The sequence below is a fragment of the Artibeus jamaicensis genome, unplaced genomic scaffold (genome assembly GCF_021234435.1).
Source record: "Artibeus jamaicensis isolate MK-2021 breed Jamaican fruit bat unplaced genomic scaffold, CSHL_Jam_final contig_797, whole genome shotgun sequence".
NCBI lineage: Eukaryota > Metazoa > Chordata > Mammalia > Chiroptera > Phyllostomidae > Artibeus > Artibeus jamaicensis.
Window position 1 is genome coordinate 5,502,189 of NW_026521977.1, and position 27,188 is coordinate 5,529,376.

The window sequence follows — 27,188 nt, forward strand, 5'->3', positions numbered from 1 at the left end:
GTAAAGTGAGAAAAAAGGGAGGAGTAAAGCAGGGAGGCATCATGGAAACAAAATAGTTTTTCAATCCTCTGGAGTTGAATTCTCCCAGAGTAGCTTCAGTAACTGGCAGGAACTGATTTAATTCTAAAGGAACACCCAGAACTAAATGTGAATGAATAAAAATCTATTTTGGTTATCTATTTTTCATAACTATTCAGGATAATTAGAATGTTTATTTCAGTCAAGATTCACAATACTACTCTTTTAAACTGAAGCTGGGTGTGTTTTCTCAAGTTCTTTGGTACTTTTTCCTAGAGCTAAATTCCAGAGAAAAGTCCTTTAGAATATAATGAGGCATTTTTAGAAATATTGATGTCAGAATATTAAGTAAAACTCAATCCAGTAAACCAAGACCTGTCTCATTTCACATCAATGGGTTTGTAAATTCTCTTAATAAAGTTCATGTATATGCAACTCAAAGTAATTTAAATTTGTAATAGAAATCAATAACACAAATAAAAGGAATCCACTGCTACGTAACTAAAATTATGTAATTATACATTTATTTATAAAATAACAAAAGATTTAGGAATAGATCTGTTTATTGTACTGTGAAAATGGTCTTAGAACATGTGAGAAACATCATATACTTTGAAGACACCATTCAGAACTGTTAAGACAAAAGACAAACTATAATTTTAAACTCAGTCTTGATTTAAGGGAAAGGCTATAAGTTATTGGCTGCGATGCAATCAGCATGAGCTCAGATCCTATACAACATAAAGCATGAAGAGTACAAAAAACGCGGGGGTCCAGTAAGCCCACACCTAAAGTTTAGCTGTAAAGCTGCAAGGACTTGTTGTTTATTCTTATATACTGGCTTTCTTCTGAGACAAGTTGATTTTATCTCCAAGACTTAAGGCCATGCCCTGTGAACAAGATTGAAAATGTTTATAATTATTTACACTAAGTAAAACCAGCAGGTTATTCTATCCTAACCAAGTCCCCATTCAATAATACAACCTTTGACAACGACACCAAGGAGGTACAAATCAGACTCACCAAACCACCTTACTTGGTTATTAAGCACTTTTAGTGTTAGAATTACAAACAGTACTAGATTTGTAGCTTGGATTTCAAAAAAAACAAAAACAACTCTAAAGAACCCATTTCATAAATACCCCATGGGAATCGATCTGGTTTTAAGCAAATATCCAAACTAAGGCCCAAAAGGTGAGTCATTTTAATAAATCCTAAGTTGTATTTCTTTTTTTTTCTTTTTTAAAAAATATATTTTATTAATTATGCCATTACAGTTGTTCTATTTTCCCCCTTTAATCCCCTCCACCCTGTATACCCCCTCCCCCACCATTCCCCCCTTTAGTTTATGACCACATGTCTCAAGTTCTTTAGATTCTTTATTTCCCATACAATTTTTGCCCTCCCCCCTATTTTCTACCTACCATCTATGCTACTTATTTTCTGTACCTTCTCCCCCCTTCTCCTTCTCCCACTCCCCTGTTGCTAACCCTCCATGTGATCTTCATTTCTATGGTTCTGCTCCTGATCTAGCTGTCCTCTTAGTTTGCTTTTGTTTTAGGTGTGGTTCTTAATAACTGTGAGTTTGCTGTCCTTTCACTGTTCATCTTTTTTATCTTCTTTTTCTTAGGTAAGTCCCTTTAACATTTCCTATAATAAGGGCTTGGTGATGATGAACTTCTTGAATTTGATCTTATCTGAGAAGCACTTTATCTGTCCTTCCATTCTAATTGAAAGTTTTGCTGGACAGAGCAATCTTGGATGTAGGTCTTTGGATTTCATGACTTGCAACACCTCTTTCCAGCCCCTTCTTGCCTGTAGGGTCTCTTTTGAGAAATCCCGACATTCTGATGGGAACTCCTTTCTAAGTGACTGTCCCCTTAGCTCTTGCTGCTTCTAGGATTCTCTCCTTCATTTTAATCTTGGCTAATGTAATGATGATGTGCCTTGATGTGTTTCTTCTTGGGTCCAACTTCTTTGGGACTCTCTGAGCTTCCTGGACTTCCTAGAAGTCTATTTCCTTTTCCAGATTGGGGAAGTTCTCCTTTATTATTTGTTCAAATAAGTTTTTCACTGGTGGCTGTTCCTTTCCCCCTTTTGGTACCCCTATAATTCGGATGTTGGAGCGTTTAAAGATGTCCTGGAGGTTCCTACGTGTCTTCTCATTTTTTTGAATTCTTGTTTCTTCATATTTTCCTGTTTGGCCATTATTTTCTTCCTTCTGGTTCACTCCATTGATTTGAGTCCCAGTTTCCTCTTCATCACTATTGGTTTCCTGTGCAATTCCCTTCATTTCAATTAGTTTAGCCTTCATATGTTCCTCTAATTTGTGACTATAATCAACCAGTTCTGTGAGCATCCTGATCACCAATGTTTTGAACTGTGCATCTGAAAGTTTTGCTATTTCTTGATCGCTTAGATTTATGGGCTCTGGGGCTTTGAGATCTTCTTGAGCCATTTTTGGTCTGTTCACACCCATTAATTATGAGGAGCGGAGCCTTAGGTGTTTACCAGGGCGGGGCTGCCCAGGTTGCTGGGTTGTAACGCTGTATGTGGGGGCGGGGTCAGAGCGGGGAAATGGCGGCCCCCTCTGCTGCCTCTCGCTGCTGGGGCCTGCTTGGTCCCCTTGTCTCACCGCCCACTCCCTCACTGGTCTATCTGTGCAGGAATGTGGGACCACAGTCAACCCGCTGCCCTGCACCCTCGCTGGGTGCGCCAGTCACTCACTGGGTTGCTCACTGGGTCCGCCCATTGCAACCCCACACCAGGGATCTGCACCCCTAAGTCCGTCTGACCAAGTTTTCCTGTGCAACTCCGCTCCACCAGCTGCTGGCTTCGCCCCTCTTACCGGTCAGGCTGAAGAATTTGTTGTTATCAGACTTCCAAAAGGTTCAATTTTCTGTGTTCTGGCTGTGTTTTCTGTTGCTAATATTTTGTTGTCTCTCAACTTGGCTGTGGGAGAAAGCACGGAGTCTCCCCTATGCCTCCATCTTGGCGGAAGTCCCTAAGTTGTATTTCTATTCAGAGAATACATTACATGTATGTGTACCTACCAGCACAAAACACTAGTAGGACAGAGAATACTACACACAGAAATAAGAAAGACTTCAATTCTTCCTCCTCTTGTTCAGTTCAGGGATGACCTCAATAAAAGCAACTGTTACCTGACTCTTCGCACGAATTCTGATATGGCCAGTGACAGGGGCCTCTGGTCCCTGTTGAATAGGCTTCTCAATGCTGACATTTGCAAGTGCATCTTCTCCAAATATGGACCGAGCATAGAGGTTGGCTGCCATAAAGCCACAGTAACCAGAAAGTGCCTGAAAGAAATTTGTGATAAATTCAGTGCTTTACTATTACTAAAGAACTTACATGTAAGCAAGACTGAAGAACACAGATAAATTATCACTGAAATAGTAGTTATCATATGGTAGTGATTACATGACTGCATAAATTTGTCTAAACTCATGGAACCACACGTGTAAACAGTATGGATTTTACCATATCTATATAAGTCTGAATGTAAAGAAATAACACTTGTACTTATACATTCTCTGTTCACTTATAGTTGTTTGACTGCCTCCCACATCGGACCTAAGATCCATGAAGAAAGAGATTTACTTTGATTTTGTGCATTACTGTACACCCCGCAGCTCACAGAGTACTGTTGGACTCACTTATCTGGCAGCATTCTTTTACTGATAAAATTAATATCGTAACAGCTTTATTTTTTCTTTCTGGTCTTTTTTTCATACATACACAAACATAGCAGATAAGCAAAGTATATCAACAATTTTCTACATAAACACATATATTCTGTCCCACAAGAAGAGCCAACAGAAGACATTGTGAATATTTTCTAGCTGAGTATCAGAAATTATTTTGGAATAAGCCTTTAGCTGAAAGGGAGAAGACTGAAAAGAAAAACTAATTTGACTATTCAACTGGGATATTAGGAACAAGCAGACTGATATACAGTACAAAAGAAAGAGGTAAACAGATTCATACATGCTATGGGATAACTTCTTGTAGCTAGTCCAGAAAGACGCTGCTTTTCTCATGCTGAATAAGAGCAAAAATACACTAAAGGACATACAAGAAAGCCTGGACTCTACCATACTCCTCTCTACTGGATTTCAGAAGGTCTCAGTCAAATTTTACCTTCTCTGGAGTAAGGCATTTCATGTTGGTTGACTTTAGTATGTGTTGTAAATAGTCATTTAAATCAATTATATTTGTGTTAACCGTCACCTGTCAAGACACAGAAAAAAGTCAAGAAGATTATCATTTCTTTTAAAAAACTTTTTCAATATCAAACAATTTTATTAAAAGCAATACAAGTACATAAAGATACATAAAATCATATTATGCTGTTTTCTTTTTTCTTCACCTATGAAGATTATAATTCTTACAATGAGGAAGTTGTAAATTTCTTATGTCGGGATTGAGAAACACTCACTCATATGTTATATGAGACCATTCTTCCAAGTATTTAGTGAAGAAGGATAGACAACAACAACAAAAATAAATGAGATCTACAAAATCCAACAAACTGTAGGATGGTATCAGAACTTTCAGATATAGGTAACTTCGCAGAAAATCAACACAGCACTGCATCTAAAATATTTCTAATAAAAACCAAGGCTCAAAGAAAGTTGTGCAGGAAGCCAGTGACTTTGCAAAGCCTCTTTTGGACACCAAATTCAATAATAATGTATTATTCATACAAACAAGAAATGGAATATTGTCTATACTGTCAATCAATCAATCAGATTAATTATACTCTCACAAATTTCCAACAGCGACTTACCAAACTAACTTGCGTGACTTTCAACTAAGGCTAATTGGCCAGAAAGATACTGAAAGACTTTGCTTTTTCACATCTGACATTTTTTAATGGGATTAATATTCTAGAAGAATCCCTCAACACTAGCTAAAAAGAAACAAAAATAAGGAGTTCAAGCAAATCTCCCAGGACTAACTTTGTTTTCCCATTCAAATTCGGCCCACATCTGACGGAATTCAGCATCTGTGCAATTCGCAGGCTGGATATAGTCCATGATGTCAATGTGAATATCACTAAGAACCACACAATTTCTGTCACTTGCTGCTCCAGAGACATCGTAAACTGCAATATACACACAAAAAACAATTCTCAATCACCAGAGGCAAACTTTACTTTAAAAAGTTTTAATATTTCCAAGTAATAATTATGGTATTAAATATTTATATAATCCTTATTGTACTAAACACTGCTGTAATCTAAATGCTTTACAATTAGCACTTGTTTAATATTCACATCAATTCTATGTTATAGTATTATTATCTCCCAACTTATGGATGAAGAAGCAAAAACAAAGAGAAATTAATTAAGTTGCTCAAGGTCATAGAACTAATAAGGTCTAATAAGTTGCTCAAGAACTAATAAGTGTAGGAGCCAGGATTCAAACTCAATTGCTGTATGTAAGGCACACCAGGAGAATACACCAATAGTAGTGTTCCCATAGTAGGTGCTTAAGTAATTTTTAAAAATATATCTTTATTTATTTATTTTTAGAGAGGAGAAGGGAGAGAGAAGGAGAGGGAGGGAAACGTCAGCGTGTGCTTGCCTCTCACATGCCCCCTACCAGGGATCAACCCAGGCATGTGCCCCGACTGGGAATCGAACTGGCGACTCTTTGATTCACAGGCCAGCACTCAACCACTGAGCCACACCAGCCAGGGTTAATATTTTTGAATGAATATTGCTGAGCTGATACTTAATGATACAAGATTATATGCTTCTACGACTATCTTTTCCATGGTGTAAAGTCATAATCTCATTGGAGCCTTCCTTTCCTCCTTCTAGACTCACCTCTTGACACTCCCCCGCCTTATCTACTTTCAGAGAAAACTGAGGTTACCAAGAATATGTTCCTTTAATTTTCAGCCTCGATTCTAAAAACAAATGTATCTTTCTCTGAATCCACCTTCTTGCCTTTTACATCAGAGAAGTGCTGCCCATTCTCTTCAAGGTTACTATTTCCTGCCATCTGTGATCCCTGCTTTGGTTCAACCATTACCTCTTTTATTCTGTCTTTACCTTTGCATTCTCTACTGACTTGCTTCCTTATAATCTTTCTATGAACATACTCAAGACTCTCTCATCTTAAAAAAATAAATCCCCCTCATCCTTGATTTCTGTTCTAATGCCCTCTCTCACTCTTACCAAAACCAAGGTCCTACACTCAGAATAGTGTGTTTTCACTATCTTTATTCCCCAACCTTCTATTTAGTCTTCAACTTATCACCACCACCCAAGACATGGACAAGAAAAAATTTAATATCACGAATCACCAAATTCAAAGGATCCTCTCTTTTAGATTTCATGTTATTTGATCTTTTACCAGCGCAGACATTTCTTGGAAATTTTTCCTTACTTCTCTTACCATACCTCAGATTCCTTTGTAGGCTCCTCCTCCTCTGACCAGGCTGTTACTATCACTGTTCTCTTGGATTTGGTTTTCGAATCTCTTCTCTTTTCAATTTTAAGCCCCCTTGGTTATCTCCTCTACTTCTATGGCTTTTAAACAAATATTTACCTCTGGTTCAGGTTCCAGACTTGTATCAAAATTGCCCTGGAATATCTTCAGATACTTTATTACTCAACCTGCTCAAGATTTAACTTACTCTCTCTCTCAAATTTGTTCTTCTCTATATTCTTTGTTTTAGTGATTGACATAACCATCAACCCAATTAAGAAATTGGAGTGTAAGTTATCCCTGAGCCTTTTGGTGGTCTTCCTTTATTTGTTCTTCTCTATATTCTTTGTTTTAGTGATTGACATAACCATCAACCCAATTAAGAAATTGGAGTGTAAGTTATCCCTGAGCCTTTTGGTGGTTTTCTCCTATATCTATACAAACCACAACCAATTAAGAAATTGGAGTGTAAGTTATCCCTGAGCCTTTTGGTGGTCTTCCTTTATTTGTGTCTCCTCCTTCTTTTCAGTTGTATCTTTGAAAAATGCCTCTCGAATTTTTAAGTAGAATGTTACCCTCCACTGGCACAACAAAAGCCTATTTGAAATCTCAAGTAAAAAAGAAATCTGAGTATTACTCTAGCCACTCCCTCTTCAGTCAGTAACCATGTCCTGAGCATTCTAGCTCCTTAAAACCTATTACACTTAGCCCATCTCTCCATCCCAACCACTACGGAGTTGGCTCAAGCTCTCTCGTCAAGTCTCATTTGTGCTCCTGCAATAGTCTACTAGTTAATCATTCTGCCCCTTCCCATCAGTCTTCTGTAGTGCTGTCACAGAAACATTTAATCACATAACTCACTTATAATCCCTTAATGGCTCTCCATTATATGCAGGATAAAGTACAAAATCCTTAGCATGACAAGTAAAATATAGCTCTCACTAACTTTCTTAAACTTGTTTTTTTCTACCACCATCCTCTGGCCCATGTAAACTCCAGGTATAAACATGCCTTTGTTACAGCTGAATCCCTGTCCATCTGTAGAATACTTACTGGTCTTTTAAAACCCTACTTGAGAACTCTTCTAGAAAGACTATCCTGACCTTCCCCCTCCACCACCCCCATGTTAAGAGAACTGAGCTAATGCTTCATAGATTCCCACAGGCTTCTTCCATAACAGTTACCATTATGAACTGCACATATGTACTTTACATATCTGTTTTCCTTTACTTGACTGTAAGCTGAGGACAGAGATCATTTGTTTCTCACCACAATAGACCCCCCACCCTACTACAGAAATTGCTAAAAAATAAAAATAAAAATGAAAAAGTTTATTGACTGAATGCCTCTGTAGAAGCTAGTCCTTTGGGGACTTGACAACAAATGCCTATACAAAGTTTAGACTGAGTTCTAATGTTATCCTCTGACAACATACCATTGACCTTTACAAAGCCTTCCATACCGTTAGCATTTTCTCCCATGACCCCGGAGCACACAGTAGATAAACTAGCCCTATCACAGTGCATTGTAATTATATATTTATTTATCTCCTCCTCTTGCTTGACAGTTTCTTGAGGACAGTGACTCTATGTGGTTTATTTCTGTATATCTAAAATATAGTACAGTGCTTGGCATTTCAGCAGGTGCTCCATAAATGAATGCATGAATAGATTCAGGTTCTGTCCTTAAGAAATGTCACAGTGACTCACTGCAAAAATTCTTTAATAAAAGTTTTCGAACACCACACTCTGTAAAATAATGCCTTACCTATGTTACCAAATATTATTCCATTTTCTGTTGATGCTACTTTGACATTAGCTTTAATGTTTGCAAAATCATGAGGGGCAAGAGTCAAAGGAGATGGCTTTTCCACAAGTTTCAGATCCCCTGAAAAAAATTCAGACACAGTTACAAAGACATATATATAAACCTCTCAAATTGTAAAACTTTAAAATATATGCAGCTTAACAGTTTCTAGCAAAGTAAGAACCAAGAGAGGGTTATGATTCAAATATTATGAGGACAAAATAAAGAAATCATTTAATACATTATTCATATCAATACGCACACTTTCTTTTAAAAGGTAATAGCCTTTTCAGAATAATTCTGTATTTAATTCACATGTGTGTGTGTGCGCGTGAGTGTATGAGGGCCCTTTGGGCACACCCTTTTATTTCAACAAATGATTACGAACTTCTCAAAAAGCTTAAGTCATAAACTATATAATCCATTACAAAGAAAGATAAAACAACAGAAAGATATAAATTCTTAGAATCATAGTTCTTTATACAGACATCAAGCTGTGCTGATGGCAGAAGTATATTTTCTCAATAGCTTCAGGAGTTGCTCTTGTTAACTCTTTAACCCATGCTGGAATTTACTAGGGGCACCGCACTGTTCCCATACACAATTTATATTTCCCAACTTCAAAGCCAGATGTAGAAGTGTAGAAAGTCCAATTCCTATTTCTTTAATAAGAAAAATAAGACATTTCGCACTGCTAAATATTAAGGATATAAGCTGGGGCTGAAAGAAAAGCCCTTGGGTGTGTCTTTGCCCTGGGACTGTGCCAGGGGCAGCTGTCACTCAAAGGCACAGAGGAAAAAAAATTAAGGATATATTGCTCTGTCCACATGTAGTATATACTGGTTATAGAAAATACTCAGAAAATACTTAGTTCTGTACAAAGGAAATAAAAAATTTAACTAAGTGAGCTACTAGGTAAATCTGTAACTTAAACAGCTCATTTCTATTTGGAAAAATTTATATTTGCAATCGAACTCAGTGAACAAACTTATTTGGATGTACTAAAGCATAAGCATAAGAAAGTACCACAGAGGTTCTGAAAACTGGAGTTGAAAAAGACAAAGTATTAAATGTAACACTGAGCCTTGACTAAAATGTCACAAAGGGCTCAAGAGAATTCTTATCCTAAAATGTGTGCGCATCCCTTAATAACCCATCATAAAGATTTACTGTAAATATCCTTCCTTTACGGTAAACTTCCTCACCTAGAGTAGCTAACTCTAACGTGCAGTTCTGTAAAGTGTCACTGGTTTGGTTCACAACAAGCACATCCAGGACGATGTCGTACTGGTTGACATGCACATAAGCTTCTGCATATACAGGATCTGAGAAACCTGTCAACTGGGTGACCTGTCAAACAAAAATAAAGAGATAATCAAGCAATTGAGACAATTTAGCCAAACATATTCTAGCCAAATGATTAAGTCTGTTAGGTAATTAACAGGTGTGCTTAGTTTAGACAAATCACTTTGAAACAGGTATAATAAAATTGTTTTGTAAGGCAGTCACAGTAAATCAAAACGGGGACGTTAGAAATAATAGATCCTAAAGTTTATATCTCAGTAGCAGAAAGACATTAAATATACCCAGCAAATACATTAAACAAACAAACAACTTAGGAAATAGACGTGGATACATTTCAGTTAAATCCCTCAGCATCTAAACTCACTATAAGTTCTCCAAATCTCAAGAACCCAATAAAATTCAGATCATGCGGCAGTCCCTGCTACCCAAGTTCAGGCATAAAATAGATTATATAACAAGTAATGTTTACAATTCCATGAAGATAATTTTTTAAATGTTTCCCCCCAAATTTTTAAAAAAAACATCCCAAACACAGCAGTTTTAGGACATAATATTGTCACCAAAAACACAAACAACAAATGAAATAATAGATAAATGGAACTATATCAAAATAAAAAATTTTATGCATCAAAGGGCACTATTAACAGAGTGAAAAGCATGGATAAATCCAGAGATCATGGATAAATCTTGAAGACATCCAGTTAAGTGAAATAAGCCAGTCACAAAGGATACATATTATACAATTCCACTAATGTAAGGTACCCAGAGCAGTCAAATTCCTAGATAGAAAGTAGAACAGTGGTTGCCAGGGACTGAGGAGAGAGGGAATGGGGAGTTATTATTTAATGAGTATGCAGTTTCAGTTTGGCAAGATGAAAAAAGTTCTGGGGATAGATGTACAATAATATGAATGTATGTTGTTTTTTTTAATTCCTCACTAGAGGACATGCTTATTGATTTTGGGGGAGAGGAAAAGGAAAGGAGAGAGAAAGAGAAACATCAATGCAATAGAGAATATCGACCAGTGCCCCCTGCAGGTGCCCTGAACAGGGACCAAATTTGCAACCGAGGCATGTGCCCTGACCAGGAATCAAACCCGTGACCTTTCAGTTTACAGGACGATGCCCAACCAACTGAACCACACTGGCCAGGGAGATATGAATGTACTTAATGCCACTGAACTATATACTTAAAAACATTTAAGAGTAAATTTGATATTATCTAAATTTTACACAATTTTTTAAAGTAATTTCTTTTTAAACCTTTAACTCAAACATTGAGATCAACTCCCAAATGGAAAGGAGGTAAAGTGTTCTAGTAGTTCCAGTTCTGCAACTAACCTTATCTTGGACAACAAAATTAATTTGAGACTGTTTACTCATCTAAGAGATAACAGTATTAAACTAGATCAATGATTTGTAAATTTATATATTTTGAGTGTAGTATAGTTTTCCAAATAAAATCCTATATGGAACTCAATATACTAACAATATAAAAGTAGAATCACCCTATTTAAAGCAGCAGGACATAGGAAAAGCTGAGGGCGAGGTGTCGGGGAGGAGGCCAGAGCCCTGGCCTCTAAAAGCTTTAGTTAACCTCTAAGGATCCCCGGCGCTGTGTATTACACTGTGATTTCAACAAGTTATAAAATCATGTAATAACATATAGTAAAGTACTTCCATCAGCTTCTGAGTTTCCATCGTGTTTAATAAACCTATCACTCACGGTAACTTGACAAAAACTGATGCTTTATAAGTTGTTTCTCTTTTAAAAAAGGAGACCAGCAACTTCCTGATTATTGCTGTCTTAATAGCCAATTTAAATAACTTACTAGTGTATCTGACACTTTGTTACCTTGTTAAGTTTAGATGCTAGGGGATCTGCTGCCTCCTTCCTCTGTGTGTTACCCATTGCTGCCAGCAAACTCAGCTGAAACTGATCTTCCTTGCAGTTCATTTCATTCTTAGCTGTTAGTTGCATGAAGGAAATGGGGTCATCAGGCTGCACTGTCACATTCCTCTTTTCAGATTCTTTCTGTGTTGAGAAAACAAACACATGTCTCTGTTTAATATGGAAAGAAAGACAGCTTTTTGTAAGCCTTTAATGGGGACAGCCTTCACATATGAGGACTGAAATTTTTTTTAAGCCACAAGGCACTTTTATGGCTTTATGATATATACCTTACCTTTTGGGATAATTTTTCTTCTTCAAGTTTAGCAGATAACATGTGTGAAAGGGACTGTCTGCATTCCTTATTGAAAATGTCATTCATTAAAGGTGAGCATTCAGACAAGACCTTGAGGCACAGGGAAATTCGATCTACATCATCATCTGTAATTGGCTTCTTAGGAAGAGAGGATTTTCCCAAATGAAGGATAGTGGCCATGAGCAACATAGCCTCAGCGACAAAAGACTAGAAAAGAAGAGATATGGGTTATTTATTGTCATGAGTCTGCAATTGCAATAACGTCACTCTATTATAACACACGACCCAAGAAATAAAACAAATTTTCAGATCACTTGAAGATTTCAAATTTTTTAGGTTTTCTTTTTTGCATCCTACTTCCTCCTATGCTAGCTGCCATCCTCCAAAACCTCCATGAAGCTCCAACTAAAAGACAACAATGGCTTTTTAACTGTCCTGCATTACTCTAACCCCTCCACACGTCAATGCTATCTTTTTAAAATTTCAACTACAGAAAAGCCAAAAGAATGATACATTTCATAGTTATTTTGTTTTTTACTTATTTTATTTATATACATGTACGCTTTTTTTTAGGTAAACATATGAAAGTAAGATTTTTCACCTCCTAAGTACGTCAGCATACATCTCTTAAGAATCAGAACAGCTGCTCTGGCTGGTATGACTCAGTTGGCTGGAGCAGCATCCCGTAAACCAAAAGGTCACGGTCCGATTCCTGGTCTGGATGCATCTCTAGGTTGCGATTTGGTCCCCAATTGGGGCACATGGGAGGCAACCAATCAATGCTTCTCTCACATCGATGTTTCTCTCCCTCTCTCTAAATTCAATAAGCATGTCCTTGGGTGAGGATAAAAAAAAATGAGAACAACTTCCTATATAACTGCAGTATCATTATCTCACCTGAGAAATGTAACAATCCCAAAATATATTTACTGTACACTCTAAATCTAAAATAATCTCCCTAATTCTCACAAAATGTTTTCATTGTTTTCTAAAATCCAGGATCAGCTTCACATATTTTATTTGACTGTTACTCTCCTTAGTTCCTTTTAATCCAGAGCAGCCCCTAGATTTTGTATTGTTTTCCCTCACAGGGACTTTTTAAAAGAGCCTTGTTTTATAGACTGCCTCCCACTTCTGGTTAGATACCAGGGAGATGATGATGTGTATCTTTTATATCATCATATCAGGAGGCATATAATATTAAGTTGTCCCATTACTGGTGACACTAAGTGTGATCACCTACTGCTGCTATCTTAATCCTTATTGTACACCAATCACTTCACTCTACATGTGAATACCTTCAGTGACTTCCCCAGACCATACTGACATCACAGGACTTAGTCTGCTAAGGTCTACCACAAAGTGAATAGAAAGTAATTTTTGAGTCTTATGTAACATTATCCCAACACATGCTCTATGTTATTGCCAAATCGTTTTTGGCTAAGTGTTGATTTGCACACATACATGAAAAAACTACCAGAGGCCTGGGAAAGAACCAGAAGAATAAGTGTTAATAATCCTCTGAACTGTCACCAGAAGCAGAGGAAAGAGAAGAGAACCAGAAAAAAAAAAAGTAGCTGAAGAAATAGTGGCTTAAAAATTTCCCTAATTTGATGAACACTATAAACCTATACATTCAAGAAGCTTGGTGAAGCACAACCAAAGTAAACAAAGAAAACCACACCAAGGCATGCGCCTTAATCAAATTACTGGAACCCAGTGAGAAGAAAAAGTATCTAAAATCAGCCAGAGAACACATTCCATCGGAGGTACGAGAATGACAGTGGCTTCTCATCAGAACGCCTCAAGGTAATGGAGCTACACCTTTGTAACTGTCAGCGGGAAGAAAATGGAGCAACATCTTCAAGACACTAAAATCAAAACATTCTCAACAGAAATCTGTATCATAACAAAGATATCTTTCAAAAATAAAGGAAAAATACTTTTTCTGACAAACAAAAACCAAGAGAATTCAATGCCAACAGACCTGCATGACAAAAAAAAATTGAAGCAAACTCTTTATACAAAAGGTATATGATACTAGAAAGAAATTCAGATCTACACAAAAAAATGAAGAGCAACGAAAAAGGCGTAAGTGAAGGAGAGCTAGTGCGGTGACAAACGACCAAACCTCCACCTGCCTTGTACGAAATGCAGCAAACTTTGGGAGCCAGCTATGTCACCAGAAACCTGGCTCTCTCAAATGTCAGCAAATGTTCTCCCACCTGAACAACCGAAGCAGCCTTTCCATGAGAGAAAATCGAAGAGGACCCCGTGACAAGGAACCTTGGAGACTTTTAAAAAGCGTAATTCAAAGAAGAGGTGATTATACTGTGACAAGACTGGAATAAATAAATAATGGCCCAGAGAGAGTAACAAAATAAATTATTGTCCATAAATCAAACTAAATTGATAAAAAGAGATAATACCCCTTGCAATCTGTCTGGCCTATAAATGTCTTTTATGTGTCCTTTAATCATAAAAGTTAAAAAAACAATCCTTTGTGCCCTGGCTGGTGTGGTTCAGTGGATTGAGCACCGGCCTGTGAACCAAAGGGTCACCTGTTTGATTCCCAGTCAGGGCACATCCCTGGGTTGCAGGCCAGGTCCCCGGTAGGGGGTATGTGAGAGGCAACCACACATTAATGTTTCCCTCCGTCTCTCCCTCTCTTCCCCTCTCTCTAAAAATAAATAAATAAAATCTGTAAAAAAAAAAACCCAATCCTTTGAAAATCCCAAATCTAAAATGAAAATGTCTAATTACATGTTGGGCTTAGGTAAATGAAGGAATTTAATGGATAGCTAATATAGCTATTAAATATTATAACTATCGCTAGGAACAGTTTAAATTAACATGGGAAAATATTATAATGCTAAATGAAACTGCAGTATTATAAAACACAAAATAATCACACTAGAGAAAAAAGTATTTCACAGATAAAAACTACATCAAACTTTTTCTGGGAGAAGGAAACATTTTTGTTATTATATCTGATACTGTAATTCTATCTTTTGATGTTTCCATCTCCACATTAACAAGATTTGTACTTCAGTGCTGTGACCAGGAATAATTTTTTTATTAGTTACTGCCTCACTCCCTATTTACTTTAGCAATGTGAAAAAAGAAATGAGCAAAGATAAACCATTCACAATTCTACCACACATGGTAAATACAAGTATTTTTTCTCATTTAAAAAAATCTTTAAAAGAAAATGGACTATTTTCAACAGGTGAACAAACAAAAATAGAAGAATATTATGTGCACAGCCTTAAGAAGGAAATTCTGATAAATGCTACCATACTGATGAAGTTTGAAGACACTGTGCTAAGCAAAGTAAGCCAGTTGTAAAAGGGCAAATTTACAGAGGCAGAAAGTAAAACAGTGGTTGCCTAGGGCCGGCAGAAGGTATGGGGAAGCACTGCTTACTCGGTACAGTTACAGTTTGGGATCATGAAAAGTTCCAGATATTGGATATTGGTAATGGCTGCCCAACAGTGTGAATGTACTTAATGCCACTGAACTGTCCATTTAAAAATAGTTAAAATGGTACATTTCATGTTTGTACATTTTACCATAAAAAACTATCTTTAAAAATGTTTTAAAAGGCATCCAGGAAGGTATCTGAACTTCCACCCTGTTTCAACTCTCAACTTCTTACTATTGGCTAAGTATGCTTCTCCCTGTCTGAGTCTGACCTCCAGATAAATAAGATGTAGGGGAAAAAAAGGTGTGTGTGTGTGTGTGTGTATGTATGTATGTATATATATATATATATATATATGTGTGTGTGTGTGTATGTGTGTGTATGTGTGTGTATATGTGTGTATATATATACACACACACACATATATATATACACACAAAGATAATTAACTATTTAATGCATAAATAATTACAAAGAATCACAGGTTGATATGACATGTAGAAATAAACTACAGAACAACAAAACAAAGGATGGTAGTAGGGATTGGGGAGAATAGAAGTACATTATTTTTATTTATTTATTTATTTTTAAAGATTTTATTTATTTATCTTTAGAGGAGAAGGGAAGGAGAGAGGAAGAGAAATATCAATGTATGGCTGCCTCTCGTGTGTCCCCTGCTGGGAACTGGCCTGCAACCCAGACATGTGCCCTGACCAAGAATCGAACCGCAATCCTTTGGTTTGCAGGCTTGTGCTCAATCCACTGAGCTACACCAGCCAGGGCGGAAGTACATTACTTTAAATGACTATTTAGTCAGAACGGTCAGAAGCTATGATGAAGGTTATGAACTGTAGGAATGGAAATATATTTAAGAGACATTTCTGGAATAAAATAGGTAATGATTGACTGGATGAAGATGCTGGAGAGAGGCTTATTGTTCACTGAGACTTGAGTAATCCTAGCAAACAGAAATGCCTTCATAAACCCTTATATCTCTTCCACTGGACTAATCATAAGGTAGTATTGTTGTATTTGTCAATTTTACACTAACATTATAGTACTATGTTGCCCATTAAACCACAAGCTCTTTCATGACAGGAACTTTAGCATTCACTTCTGGGTCCCTCACAGTGTAATGCACACAGCAGACACTCAATGTTCACTTGTTGGGTAAATGTAGAATAAATAGACTTACATTTTGCTTTTTCTTCTCCTGAACCAAAGCTACATAGCGCAAGGCAATCTTGGTCAGAGTTGTGGCAAGGGAGGCAGCGACAAAGAAATCTCCATCCAGAAGGAATCCTCTCAGGGGAGGTCTGCAAAGCAATCGAGGAAGATGAAACCCACCAACTTCCTAAACAGCACACAGCTTCTGCATAAATGATTCAAATAAGGCTACTTAACACTCTCACCACCACCCTTCAGTGAGGAAGATCTAAACTAGTTCTCTTCAGCTCTCAGAATGAAAAAGGAAAAATAAAATAATACATGGACTTAAAACCTACCTTCAATGATACAAGAAACAAGTAAATATAAAGAGAAAGTGGTGAAGGGTACTGAAGCCAATGATCCCGGCTTATCTACAGTATTTACTTATTGTGTGCCTTTGGGTTAAGTTATAAACTTCAAGCCTCAAATTCCTCTTCTATAAAATAGGACAATAATATACTCAATCACAATGGGTTGCTGTGAAGATTATATGAGGCGAACTACAAGTACAATGCCCAGCATGTAATAAGCAACCATTAAAATTTCAGGCATTATTTTTATCATCTTCACTGTAAAATTGGAGAATAAAATGAGGAAATCAACAAAATTTTATTCCATCAGTTAAAAGCTGAAAATCTTCCACAATATTTCTTAAAAGGCATCGAAACTCCAATATTACCAAACTTATTTCATCTTAGCATTTTCTGTATGAGTAAAATGATTCTAGCTTAAACAGAAACCAGTTATTTCAATAAAAACACTTATAAGGAGCAGAAGATTAAACCCATCAACAAAATTCCTGAAAGAACTTAAATATCCTTCTCCTTTCAAGTACCTTAAATGGCAAAGATTTCCATTTTTGTCATAAAAGCGAGTAAGAGAAAAGAAATCATTTGACTGCTTTATTCACAAGAGTAATAAAAAAAGGACAGCTAGCTGGGAACGAGAGCTGCAAATTACCTTTCTTCCTCCTTCTTGGTGGGCCTAGAACTGCTAAGGGCGCTCTGAGTTGCATAGGTGCCCATCTCGGTTACCAGTTTCTGAACTGGCCCCACAGTTATTTCTTCTTCAGGTTTTAATTCACCAGCTTCTTTCTTTATTTCTGACTCTACAATTGGAATCTACAAATCAGTTGGAAACATCAATTTAGTAATAATATCTGTGGCAAGCAAAATCATATTTAAAGATTTTATTTTCTTACTTTTAGAGAGAGGGGAAGGGAGAAAGAAAGAGAAGGAGACAGTGATCGGTTGCCCCTCATATGCCTTCAACCAGGGACCCGGCTTGCAACCCAGGCATGTGCCCTGACCAGGAATCGAACTGGCAACCCTTTGGTCTGAAGGATGATGCCCAACCCACTGAGCATATCATTCAGGGCACAAAATCATATTTAATATTCAATAATTTCTACAGAAATAACATTTCCCCAATGGGATTTTTGGAACTGAGACCAGTCAATTTTCTTTCCTTCCCATGATAATGTAGTGAGAAGAACAGGGGCTTTGGTATTATATGCCAGTTACTTGTCATATAGTTTTGCACAAATTAATTAAACTACTTTGAGCCCTAGTTTTTTAGATTTTATTTATTTATTTTTAGAAGGAGGAGAAGGGAAGGAGAGAAGGAGAGCAAGAGAAATGTTGACGGTTGCCTCCCACACGTGCCCAGCCAGGGCCTGAGCCTGCAGCCCAGGCACGTGCGCTGACTGGGATCAAACCAGCGACCTTTTCGTGGGATGACGCCCAAGCAACCTGAGCCACACTGGTCAGGGTGAGCCTTAGTTTCTTACTCTGTTAAATGCAAATCTTAATTCTTTCCACACAAGTTACTCAGTAAGAAAATGCTTTTAGGACAATGACTCAAAGAAAATGGATACTCTTATTCTTCTTTTCCATCCTTTTCTGAACCAAAAGAACTCATCCTCGTAAAATGAAATAAATCTGAGTTAACTGTACAAAATAACTTCATCAACTACCCTTTTAAAAAAAGGCTACTATGCGTGTATTCCTCCGTGCCAGTCTATCTAATTTAAGACTCTGTGAGTCTTCAACCATTATCTGTCAATTCATTTTATAAATAAAAAATATGTCCAGGCAGGTTAATGAATTATATCCATGGTCCCAGAGCTAATTATCCCATATGGTTGTTGATTAAGGAAATACTACTGCCAGTTTTAGTACATAAACACTGGCAAGTCACCCTTGTTCTTATAATATTTGCATTCTTCTTTCAAAACACATAGGTTAAAGAAGAGTTTTACAAGTGTTTTTTTCTTTTTTGAAACACAGAACATCCTGTTCAAATAAACTCTTTCCCGGAAGGGTAAACAATACAGGGAAGGGAACCCCCCCCACGTTGCCCACGGCTGTTAGGTTTCCTTACCTGGGTAACTAAAATACATTTTTCAGGGTTTTTGAGCCCAGATGAAAACACCAAAGTGAAAAGTGAATCAACACATAAAAGTCAGATGTAAAAAAAGAAAAAAAAGGCAAATGTACTCAAGTAAAAATCACCATCTTAAGTAGCAGTTACACCCTGGCTGGTGTGGCTCAGTGGACTGAGCGCTGAGCGCCAGACTGAGAACCAAAGGGTCGCTGGTTCCATTCCCAGCCTAAGGCACATGCCTGGGTTGCAGGCCAGGTCCCCAGTAAGGGGCATGAGAGAGGCAACCACACACTGATGTTTCTTTCCCCCTCTCTCCTTCTCCCTCCCTTCCCCTCTCTAAAAATAAACAAAATCTTAAGAAAAAAATAATAAAGTAACAGTTACAACTAAAGTAAAACATACCTCCCCCAGGGACCTTCGGACCTCAGTCATCACACTCTGGATGTCTTCCTTGGTACTACAGTATTCTCCCAGAATCCACAATGCTCCACGGTAAATCCTAAAACAAGAATACAAGTTCTGAAACACTGATTTGTCCACAAATCTTGAAGCCATTTTTCTTTGTGAATTTAAGCTCAAGCAAGAAAATAAGATTCTGCAGTTCTAAGGGATTATGAATGACATTTTAAGAAATATAACAAAAGACACGAAGTTTAATTCTCCCAGAAATTACAAGCATTAAAAGGAAAATAAGTGCTCTCATCCATCATTATTAGGGACATTTCAAAACTGGTAATCCCAGTAGTAAAAATAAAATACCAAAATGTTTCCCAGAGAGGTGTTACTCTCCTTTTAGGACAGAGTTAAGATAAAAGTTTATCTTAACACAACTATAAAAAATTTATCATTTTAATGCAAAAAGTACTTTTTATTTGTAGTCACTGAAAAGAACAGGCAAAATGCTGACCAGAACAATGAATAAGGAGTGCAAAAGGATCAATAACAACAAAAAAAAGTAAAGAAAGCAACAATTTTCTAGTTAAAAATGTTAAACAAAGTCATCTTTTCCCTAAGATTTTCATTAAAGTTACTTTTTTAAAAAATCCTAGAAACTAAAGCTCTAACAGATCATGCATGGATTCAAAAAGCAAAACTTTGATACTTTTTTTTTCTCACAAAGGAGCCATTTACTTCCCTAAATGCCAACACATTTTCAATCAGAAATACAACTTTGTAATAGTTCTTTATTTTCTACCTAGGTAGATATAATGCAAGTCTATTATAGTCTATCCATCAAATGCTTTAAAGGAAAAAAATTTGAATGCAAAAGTCCCTTCTCATTAGTAAAGACTATCTGAAGAGAAAAACATAATGTCATATTCAGGGTGCATTTGCAATCCTTTATTTTTTGCTTTAAAAAATATATATGTTTTTATATAATGTTTATATATATATAATGTTATATATAATGTTTGTTTACATATAGAAGCAGGGGAGGGAGAGGGAGAAACATCATTGTGAGAGAAACATCAATCAGTTGCCTCCCGCATGCAGCCCAATCAGGAACCAAACCCACAACCCTGGTATGTGCCACAGGAATCAAACAGGTGACCTTTTGGTCTATGGGACAAAATGCCAACTAACTGGGCCACACCACCAGGCACAATCCTTCACTTTAATAAATGATAAAGGGGCATGTAAATAATAATAATAACCAATAAGATATGTTCTTATGTTCTTAGTCACTTTAGGACTCACTGTTTTAGAGGAAAGCAAGATATAAAAATTGAGCAAAATTACCATAACTGTAAAAAAATTTTTTTCCAACAGGTTATGGATCAGCCAAGGGTGGGTGTATGGTAATGTTTATTGTCATTCTTGTTTTGTCTTGATTGTCTTAAGTCATTGTTCTGCTCTTATATTTTATATCAACTGACCCTTTAAAGATAGATGCTGGTAAAGTGCTTATTTGACTTTACATTTAAACAGGTTTTAAACCTACTTGACAGATTTAATAGCATGAAAGACTTCAAGCATCTTCTCAACAATCAGCATTCTCAGGTTATCAAAGCGCTGAATGGCTTCACGAACAAACTCCAAGACATCAGCAGCTGCTGCTTCATTACTGTCGCTGAGAAATTCCATTAACTTAAAAAAAAAAGGAAAGATAACAATTTAAACTTAAGTTTTAAAAACCTTATGCAATTTTTAATAAGGTTAAAGTAAATTAAACAAATTTATAAAGTATGTAATTGATCATTTTCAAATGCGTAACAAAATGTAAGTTGAGAGACAAGCACAATTAAATTAAAACAAACCACAATGGCTTTTCTGATTCATGTGCAAAGTTTATTACAAAACTCATCATATAACAAAAGCCAGAAATTCACCACTCAGAATAAATTAACTGGATCATCCTAAGTTTTAACTCAAAGTAAACCCATTTTAGCCTTGACTGGTATGGCTTAGTTGGTGGAGTGATGATCCACAAAACGAAAGGTCGCTGGTTTGATTCCAACTCAAGGGCACGTATGTGCCTGGGTTGCAGGTTCAGCCCCTGGTCAGGGCACATGCAAGAGGCAACTAATTGATGTTTCTCTCTCACATCAATGTTTCTCTCCCTCTCTCTCCTTCTCCCGTCCCCTCTCTCTAAAAATAAATACATGAAATCTTAATAAGAAAGTAAAATCATTTTAGAAAAAAATTCAGAGCTCAATGGCAGAATTTCAAATTATAATACATACCTCATTTATCTCATAGTGACAGAAAACAAGATACTCTAGGTATGTGAATTTTTCCTATACTTGAACTCTTCAACCTTAGGAGGTAAAACTATTTGAAAGATTTATTTATTTGCCCTAATGACTTATACATATATGTGGTCCAGTACAAATAATGCCCCTTTCTTACTACAAAATTTTTTATTACAAAATTATAAGCATGTAATTTGTAATGTACACAATTGTGTAATTGTGTAATGTATCATATCATTGAGTATGATACTCAAGAACACCATACGACACTTTAGGTGAAATGTGCAAACTAAAACTATAAATTATTACACCCATATTATTCATCTAACAATCACACTCAAGCAGGTCTTACTGCTGCCAGACCCTGTATATATAAAACCAAATATTTAGGTATGTCCAGAAAAAGTGCAGCCATTGTTAATATAATGAAAATGGTTTGTGCCACACTGATATAACCTGGCAGCCAAAGTGAGTGCACTGGAATGTGCATGTGTGAACAATGGCAACTTCACTGTACTAAGCAGTTGGAGTGGTGGACACCACTGAGTATGTGTACTGTGTGGCCATCACATCAAAATGACTAAGTAGAACAATGAATCTGCATCAAATTTTACATTAAGCTTGAACATTCTTCCACGGAAACTATTCAGATGATTCAGAAGGCTGCAGCTATGGGCAACTGGAAATTGGCAGCTTCATCACAACAATGTGACCACTCATGCATTATCTCATGTCTTGTGCAGAGTTTTTTGGTGAAACATCAAATCACCCAGGTGACTCAGCACCCCCTGTAGCCCAGATTTGGCACCCTGTGACTTCTGGCTTTTCCCCAAACTAAAATCATCTTTGACAGGAAAGAGATTTCAGACCCTCAGTGAGATTCTGGAAAATATAACAGGGCAGCTGATGGCAATGGGGAGAACTGTGTGAAGTTCCAAGGTGCCTGCTTTAAAGCGGGGCTGAGGTGCCATTGTCCTATGTATAGTATTTCCTGCATCTTCTTCAATAAGTGTCTCTATTTTTCATATTACATGGCTGGGTACCTTCTGGACAGACTATATGTATACACACACATACAATAACTTTACTTTATAACTGCAACAAACATTAATTATAAAAATATGGGGAGGTATTTTTGTCACTATAGTTTAATTAATTTTTTTAAAAAACTTAAAAGATTTTATTTATTTATCTTTAGAGGGGAAGGGAAGGAGAGAGGGAGAGAAATATCAATGTGTGGTTGCCTCTTGTGTGTCCCCCACTGGGAACTAGCCTGCAATGCAGGCATGTGCCCTGACTGGGAATCGAAATGCAATCCTTTGGTTTGCAGGCCCACGCTCAATCCACTGAGCTACACCAGCCAGGGCTTATTTTATTTTTTTAATGAAGGGGTAAGAGAAAGTCAAAGTCCTTATTCCTCTAAGTTCAAGAGTGAACATAAAGATCCTTTCTGACCATGAGATTTAATAACTCCAGAACCCTGAGATTCCCAGCATTTAACTACTGAATAACTAGAATTTTTAAGATTCTTTTTGAGAATTTCAAAAGGAAGGCAATCAGAACTACATACCACAGGAATAACATTCGCAGCCATATCTGGAAATCGAACAGAACAGGAATGCAGTGTTCGCACAAGGAGCTGTCTGTATTTGTCAGTATCTTCATGCTCAGACACATTATTTGTTTTAATCACTTCCTTCTTCAGAACAATAACCAGCTATAGAACAAAGTGAAAATAAGTGAGAATTACAACACATTTGTCCTGATGGCTTACAAACTATCGTCAGAGTTGTTCTCACCTCTTCAACATTCCTAGAAGAGACAAGATCCAGTGCTAACTGCAGAGTTTTCTTGCGTACTTCTAAGTCTGGTGTGCTTAAAACTCTTAGGATGTCCATAACCAGATCCTGAAAAAGAACAAAAATCGAGAATTAATACCACTATTTCTGGTCACAAGAAGAAAACCTCAACTCAAGAATGAAGGGTTCTGTTCAACATCACCTTAATTCTTTGATCAATATAAAATCATTAGTGGTGGAAGAAACCAGTATTTTTGGTCTACCAATGTAATACAATATGAAGTATACAATACTATAAGAAGATGCATCCAAACTGAAAATGTTTCCTCTGACTCTATCAAGTTTCAGATCAAACTTATAGTTTGTAGGAAATATAGAAGTCTGTGGAACAGGCTAAATAACACCACCAGAACGTAGCCACACACATCCAGAGGAGGAACAACTGAAAGGAAAACTGGTCTGGTCTCTTCAACAAGTCAGTGTCATGAAAAAAAAGAAAAAGAAACTGCTCAAATAAGAGAATTAAGGGACAAAACAACCAGTTATGATGCGTGGCCACAAATTGGACAAAACAAATAAAAAGGGCCTTGGGGGGGAACATCTGGGAATATCTGAGTTTAGAGCTGGTATTAGATAATATTAAGAAATTATTACCAATTTTGTTAGGTGTGATGTTATTTTGGCTTTGTAGAAAAATGTAATATTTTAAAGATGGACACTTCAAAAATTTATGGCAGATGAAGATTTTAAAATATAACAAAACTAATTTACAAATGATTTTACTTCTTTAAAATTTTATATGTTTTAAAATTTTCACCGATAAGCCATGACTAGTGTGGCTCAGTTAATTAAGCATTTTCCTGCAAAGCAAAAAGTCACCGTTCCAATTACCAGTCAGGGCACATGTCTGGGTTGTGGCCTGGTTCCCAGTTGGGATGCATGTGAGAAGCAACTATCAATGTTACTCTCAAACATCGATGTTTCTGTCCCCCTTTTTCTCCCTCCCTTCCCCTCTCTCTAAAAATAACTAAAATAAAACTTTAAAAAAAGATTTACTGATAAGAAAGTTCTAAAAAGTCTAGGAATAAACTTCTGTATTGCCTTCACTTACATTCACCAGTTGTTAACAGTTTGCCACAAATGCTTTATGATACTCTCCCTACTCCTAAACATTTCATGTACACCTCCCAAGAATAAGGATAATTTCTTATATAACTACAATTATCAATTCAGAGTTATCATTGATACTGACACTATTAACTAATATACAGTCTATATTCACATTTCCCCAATTTAGCAGTCCTGGGTCTTTATTTTTATAATGATCATTATTCTCATAGATTAAATAGGTATGCTGATAATCTTCTAGAATCTAATCATCTTTTATTCTCAATCAGTTGGTACAATTATTTTCCAGGAAATGCAAATGACATTCAAATCAAAACAAATATATCTTTATTGCTAATAATACCAAGTGCATTACAATAGAAAAGATAAAAGATAACATATTAATTGTTAGACATATTTCTTGTGGCAAAGACGATACCCCAAAAAGAAATGGTGATTCAAGAGTAATACCTTAGTGAGCAAAATTTAAACTGCCCAGACTCATTTAAGCTAACAAAGGTGGCAAAGCTTGCGAATTCATCTCAATATGTAGAAGATTTTATGTAGGACTTCTGTTTCAAGTAACATTTACCTGTAGTACTCGTTCGTGAGCAGGGTGCTCTTTTAGTTCTACCAATCGATCCAGAACTATGAGCTTTACGTTGTTATCACTCTCCTTAATAATCAAATCAATGTAACACTGAGCAGCAGCCTACGTAAAAATAGAGACACAAACAAAACAAATATACATTTACAAACATATCCATCTATCTTTAACATAGATGAAAGTAAGAATAAAAAACCCAAGACAAAATATATTTACTACTTCTCCACTAAAAGTTTATGAATTTTTTTCAGACCATGTGCCTCCATTCCCTAAATTCTAACAAATCTCATTATTTTTTGAGTTTACAAAATATTAGAAGCATCAGAAATTAAAGGATGAAAAGGGACTGTTATAGGCAGAATATTAACAACAAAAATTAAGGACTGATATTAAAAAACAAGGCAGAAAAAGCAGATATGCAATTCCAAAAAAATATAGCTACTGAGCATCTTTTACCTTAGGTGTAAAGTCTAACACCCTCATTACTGTACAGAAAAATAAAAAATACTAAGAATACACTGAATTGCCTGGCTGGTATAGCTTAGTGGATTGAGCATGGGCCTGCAAACCAAAGGGTCACGGGTCTGATTCCAAGTTAGGGCACATGCCTGGGTTGCAGGCTAGGTCCCAGGTAGGGGGCGTGCAACAGGCAACCACACATTGATGTTTCCCTCTTTCTCCTTCCCTTTCCCTCTCTCTAAAAATAAATATGTTTTTTTTAAGTAATACCCTGAGTTATTAAAAGCAGAGAACAAAAGAGCAAACCTGAAAGAACTCCCAATGACTTGGAACAATATGATCAACAAAATAAATGATTGGAACAATATGATCAACAAAATAAATGACAATAATAATGGATTATAATCCATACAATAAAATATCCTTGCTGATATAAAGGAAAAAGGAAGAAAAGGAAAGATGAAGAAGGGATAGCTCTTCCTTGCAGAAGAACTCCAATTAGTAAATATAGAATGAGGAAATAGAAAATCACCATTAAAATACCACAGTAATAATTGCTGTAGAAAAGAACCATTGATGGATGCTAAAATTAGCTGGTACAAATTGAGAATAGAATCTGCACAGTTTCAAAGTATCTTCTCACAATATTACTGATTACAAAGGAAAAATCCTAATTCAACAGGGGAGAAATATGGCAGACACCACCTTAACCAAATGATCAAGGTTAACATCACCAGTAGTGAGATATATCAGCCTCATGTACTCCTTTATGATACACGGAGAAGGGAGCATCACTTCCATGGTATTCTTCCCCCAAAATGTAGAGACTCATGTAATTATGAGAAAACATCAGACAAATACAAATTGAGAGATATTTTACAAAGTGACTCTTCTAAAGTGTTAAGATCATGAAAAACAGGGAGAGGCTGAGGACATGAGAACTATCACCAACTGGAGCTCCTCCATGACCACTTATGTGTCACGTGGGAACATGGACTGGATCGTAGGGAACAGAAAGAGCATTAGTGGGGACACTGGTGAAATTCGAATATAATCTGTAATTTGGTTAACAATACTGGTCCAATGGCAATTTCTTGGTTTTGACAATTACATAACTGTCATGCAAGATATGAACATTATGGGAAGCTGGATGAAGGGTAATGGGAACATTGTCTTATTTTTGCAACTCCTCTGTGAGTTTAAAATTATTTCATTATAGAAAGTTTTTAAAAAAATTTAAAGTACCAGTGTGTATAGCAGTAAATTCTCCTATTTATATAATTTGGCTTTCTAGAATAATTCCTTCTCTGAATATAGTAGGGGTTCCTCACATAGTCTTGATATAATAAACTAACAAAGAGAAAGATAATATTCCATTATTGAAAATACTGGAAACTTTTTTAGGATCCATCATGTAAAATCTAGAATTCCTTCTCCCAGATCTAGTTTTTAATGTTAAAGTATGCGCAGAGATATTAAAACACCAGAATCATTCTCCTGAAACCAGAAACACTGATATTATCTGTCTCTCCTTCTCTCCACACGTGTATATGTACAAAAGCAGGAAGGAAGAAAGTCAGACTACGTAAGGAATCAAGTTCATGAAATTTGTTGCTGTCACCTCCATGCCACATAATGCCATGTAACAACCACATGGTAAACTGCAATGTCAATAAAGCATAAGTGATGAGACAGAGCATTTATCATCT

The 27,188-nt window shown here is 36.4% G+C and overlaps 1 protein-coding gene across 1 annotated transcript in view; it reads right to left on the reverse strand.

Annotated features, from left to right (window-relative positions):
- Nucleotides 1-520: 520 nt before the first annotated feature.
- Nucleotides 521-27,188, reverse strand: part of COPB1 (COPI coat complex subunit beta 1) — a 36,395-nt gene continuing 9,727 nt past the window's right edge. Inside the window, exons 8-22 of the mRNA XM_037150549.2 lie at nt 25,006-25,125; nt 23,307-23,414; nt 23,078-23,224; nt 20,757-20,902; nt 19,217-19,313; nt 17,390-17,550; nt 16,416-16,536; nt 11,776-12,003; nt 11,445-11,624; nt 9,491-9,635; nt 8,247-8,366; nt 5,001-5,146; nt 4,180-4,269; nt 3,183-3,338; nt 521-908 (exon numbers count right to left, since the gene is read on the reverse strand). Of these exons, the coding sequence (XP_037006444.1) occupies nt 849-908; nt 3,183-3,338; nt 4,180-4,269; nt 5,001-5,146; nt 8,247-8,366; nt 9,491-9,635; nt 11,445-11,624; nt 11,776-12,003; nt 16,416-16,536; nt 17,390-17,550; nt 19,217-19,313; nt 20,757-20,902; nt 23,078-23,224; nt 23,307-23,414; nt 25,006-25,125 (2,025 nt within the window). The 3' untranslated portion in view covers nt 521-848. The remainder of the gene's footprint in view (nt 909-3,182; nt 3,339-4,179; nt 4,270-5,000; nt 5,147-8,246; nt 8,367-9,490; nt 9,636-11,444; nt 11,625-11,775; nt 12,004-16,415; nt 16,537-17,389; nt 17,551-19,216; nt 19,314-20,756; nt 20,903-23,077; nt 23,225-23,306; nt 23,415-25,005; nt 25,126-27,188) is intronic.